This window comes from Hyaena hyaena, unplaced genomic scaffold (assembly GCF_003009895.1).
Source record: "Hyaena hyaena isolate Hyena2069 unplaced genomic scaffold, ASM300989v1 scaffold_328, whole genome shotgun sequence".
NCBI classification, from domain to species: domain Eukaryota; kingdom Metazoa; phylum Chordata; class Mammalia; order Carnivora; family Hyaenidae; genus Hyaena; species Hyaena hyaena.
Window position 1 is genome coordinate 996,827 of NW_024080958.1, and position 2,993 is coordinate 999,819.

Here is a 2,993-nt window from a genome sequence, read left to right on the forward strand (position 1 = left end):
GGGCGCGGGCCCCCGCCCCCTCGGTGCCGGCTGGCTCTGCGCTTCTCCGGCTGCGAACCAGACACAGCCGCGGCCGCCGCCGACCGGCGCGCACCGGCCGACCTGCTCCGGCGCCGCGCTGGAGGGGCGCAACGCGGCCACCGACCCGGAGGCGCTCGAGGAGGGGTCTTCGCGCACTCTGGGCACCCGCGCAGCGCACGGTGAGCGCCCTCCCCGGGGCTCGGGGGGTCCTTAGCCCCCGGGTGCCCGATGGGGTTACCCGGGGGGCGCAAGGCTGAAGTTGGGACGCGCGCAGCCCGCCCCCGCCGCCGAGCCCGACATGCTGCCGCCGGGGGGCAACGGCACCGCGTCCCGGGCGCGGTTCAGGCAGCAGCAGCTGGGGGGCTCCGTGGGGGGCTCGGAGGGCGCGGCGCCCCTGGGGCCGGCGCAGGTGGTCACCGCGGGCCTCCTGACCCTGCTCATCGTCTGGACCCTGCTGGGCAACGTGCTGGTGTGCGCGGCCATCGTGCGCAGCCGCCACCTGCGCGCCAAGATGACCAACGTCTTCATCGTGTCTCTGGCTGTGTCCGACCTCTTCGTGGCGCTGCTGGTCATGCCCTGGAAGGCGGTCGCCGAGGTGGCCGGTTACTGGCCCTTTGGGGCCTTCTGCGACATCTGGGTGGCCTTTGACATCACGTGCTCCACCGCGTCCATCCTGAACCTGTGCATCATCAGCGTGGACCGCTACTGGGCCATCTCCAGGCCCTTCCGCTACGAGCGCAAGATGACCCAGCGCGTGGCCCTGGTCATGGTCGGCCTGGCCTGGACCTTGTCCATCCTCATCTCCTTCATCCCGGTTCAACTCCACTGGCACAGGGACAAGGCAGGCCCCTGGGAACCGCCATCCCGCCTGGCCAACGGGACGCCCTGGGAGGAGGCAGGGGAGCCCGAGGCAAGCGGGGAGAACTGTGACTCCAGCCTGAACCGAACTTACGCCATCTCCTCTTCGCTCATCAGCTTCTACATCCCCGTGGCCATCATGATCGGCACCTACACGCGCATCTACCGCATCGCCCAGGTCCAGATCCGCCGCATCTCCTCGCTGGAGAGGGCGGCGGAGCACGCGCAGAGCTGCCGCGGCCTTGCGGCCTGCGCGCCCGACCCCACCCTGCCCGCGTCCATCAAGAAGGAGACCAAGGTCCTCAAGACGCTGTCGGTGATCATGGGGGTCTTCGTGTGCTGCTGGCTGCCCTTCTTCATCCTTAACTGCATGGTCCCCTTCTGCGAGGGGCCCGGGGCCGGCTTCCCCTGCGTCAGCGAGACTACCTTCGACGTCTTCGTCTGGTTCGGCTGGGCCAACTCCTCCCTCAACCCGGTCATCTACGCCTTCAACGCTGACTTCCGGAAGGTGTTTGCGCAGCTGCTGGGGTGCAGTCGTCTCTGCCCGCGCACCCCGGTGGAGACGGTGAACATCAGCAATGAGCTCGTCTCCTACAATCAGGACGCCGTCTTCCACAAGGAGATGGCAGCCGCCTGCATCCATGTGATCCCCAACGCCGTGTCCCCGGGGGCCGGGGAGGTGGACGAGGAGGAGAGCCCTTTCGATCGAATGTCCCAGATCTCTCAGACGGCCCCAGACGGCGACCCTGCTGCTGAATCCGCCTGGGAGCTGGACTGCGAGGGAGAGGTTTCTTTGGGCAAAATAACGCCTTTCACCCCAAACGGGTTCTATTAGAGCGCCCAAGGAAGGCCCCTTGTGGATCGATATAATTGCCCAGACATTAACAAGCATGCAGAACACACACTCACAAACACAGTTGCAGTGTCGCTTTCTCTGCGTCTGTGTAGTAGCCCACGTGCTTAGAAGCGTCACCAGACTGATTTGTTGCTGGAAGAATTGGCAGAAGGTTTGGAATAAGCTCAGATGTGCTCCAGCCTGGCAGAAATGGACGGGTGGTCCAGTTGGAGAAGGCGGTGTCCGGTTCTTTAAAAAGAAAAAAAAAAAGTGGTAGTTGATCTTTAAAAAATATACTCGCCCTCCGCCCTCCCCCCTTTACAGAAATGAATTGTTCAGTGAATTTCTGTTCGGTTGATTGCTGGACAACAGGTCCCGTGTGCGTGTGGTGCTGATGGGGATGCGTGTGGCTTTCCTGTATCTTGCTTCCGGTCGTCCGTGTTTATGCGGTTTCTGCCCTCCGCGTGTGTCTTTACGACAGCTGGGGAACTCTTTCTGATTTGTTCTGGTGTCTAATAAACACAAATTATGTGGATTATGGGGTGATTCTCTCTGCTTTGCCAGACTGGTGTTGAGGATAGCTCCTCGAGAAGCCACCAGAGCACCTTTACAAGCAGGGAAGGTTTGGGCTTGGTCTGGAAGCACACATTTATTTTCTTTGCAGACAGGTCGGCCTTAAAGGTACACACAGGAGCAAGGGCCTTGAAGAACTTCCAATTCCTCAGTTGTTCCTTCCTTCCTTCCTTCCTTCCTTCCTTCCTTCCTTCCTTCCTTCCTTCCTTCCTTCCTTCCTTCTCTTTTTTCTTTCTTTCTCTTCTTCCCTCTCTCTCTTTCGTTCTTTCTTTCTCTCTTTCTTTCTTTCTTTTTTAGATACACACATTTCACGTCTGTGCTGAAAGCTGATTTTAGTGCCACTGGCACCAGATAGGGAGTCTTTCAGCCTAAAACTCTATTTGTTTTCTCATTTGGAATCTTCTTTTTAAAAACAGCATAAGAGGATTCTCCCAGTTCCTAGGCAGACGCTAGCATATCAGTTCACTGTAAACATCACACAGAATAATAGCTTAATCTTTCTCAATCTCAAATCTACGGTGTTTCAGAGTTATGTGGCTTATGACCAACATTTCTGGAAGGCTTTGAAATGTGTGAGTGGACACGCTTTATAAAACAAACCTCTTCTTTTAATCAGCGTTTTCCTTTGTAGACAGTAGGAAATGAGGGCAAGCATTTTCACAAAAACGTAGGAACCAGGAATGATATTTGAATCAACTCAAAATGG

The 2,993-nt window shown here is 57.9% G+C and overlaps 1 protein-coding gene across 1 annotated transcript; it reads left to right on the forward strand.

Annotated features, from left to right (window-relative positions):
- The first annotated feature begins 319 nt into the window (after positions 1-319).
- DRD5 (dopamine receptor D5) lies at positions 320-1,714 on the forward strand. Its single transcript, XM_039248979.1, has one exon. The coding sequence runs from the start codon at positions 320-322 to the stop codon at positions 1,712-1,714; it is 1,395 nt and encodes a 464-aa protein (XP_039104910.1).
- The last annotated feature ends 1,279 nt before the right edge of the window (positions 1,715-2,993 follow it).

Bases quoted from the DNA above. Each gene is read 5' to 3' on its own strand.
- DRD5 (XM_039248979.1), top strand. From the start codon at position 320: ATGCTGCCGCCGGGGGGCAACGGCACCGCGTCCCGGGCGCGGTTCAGG.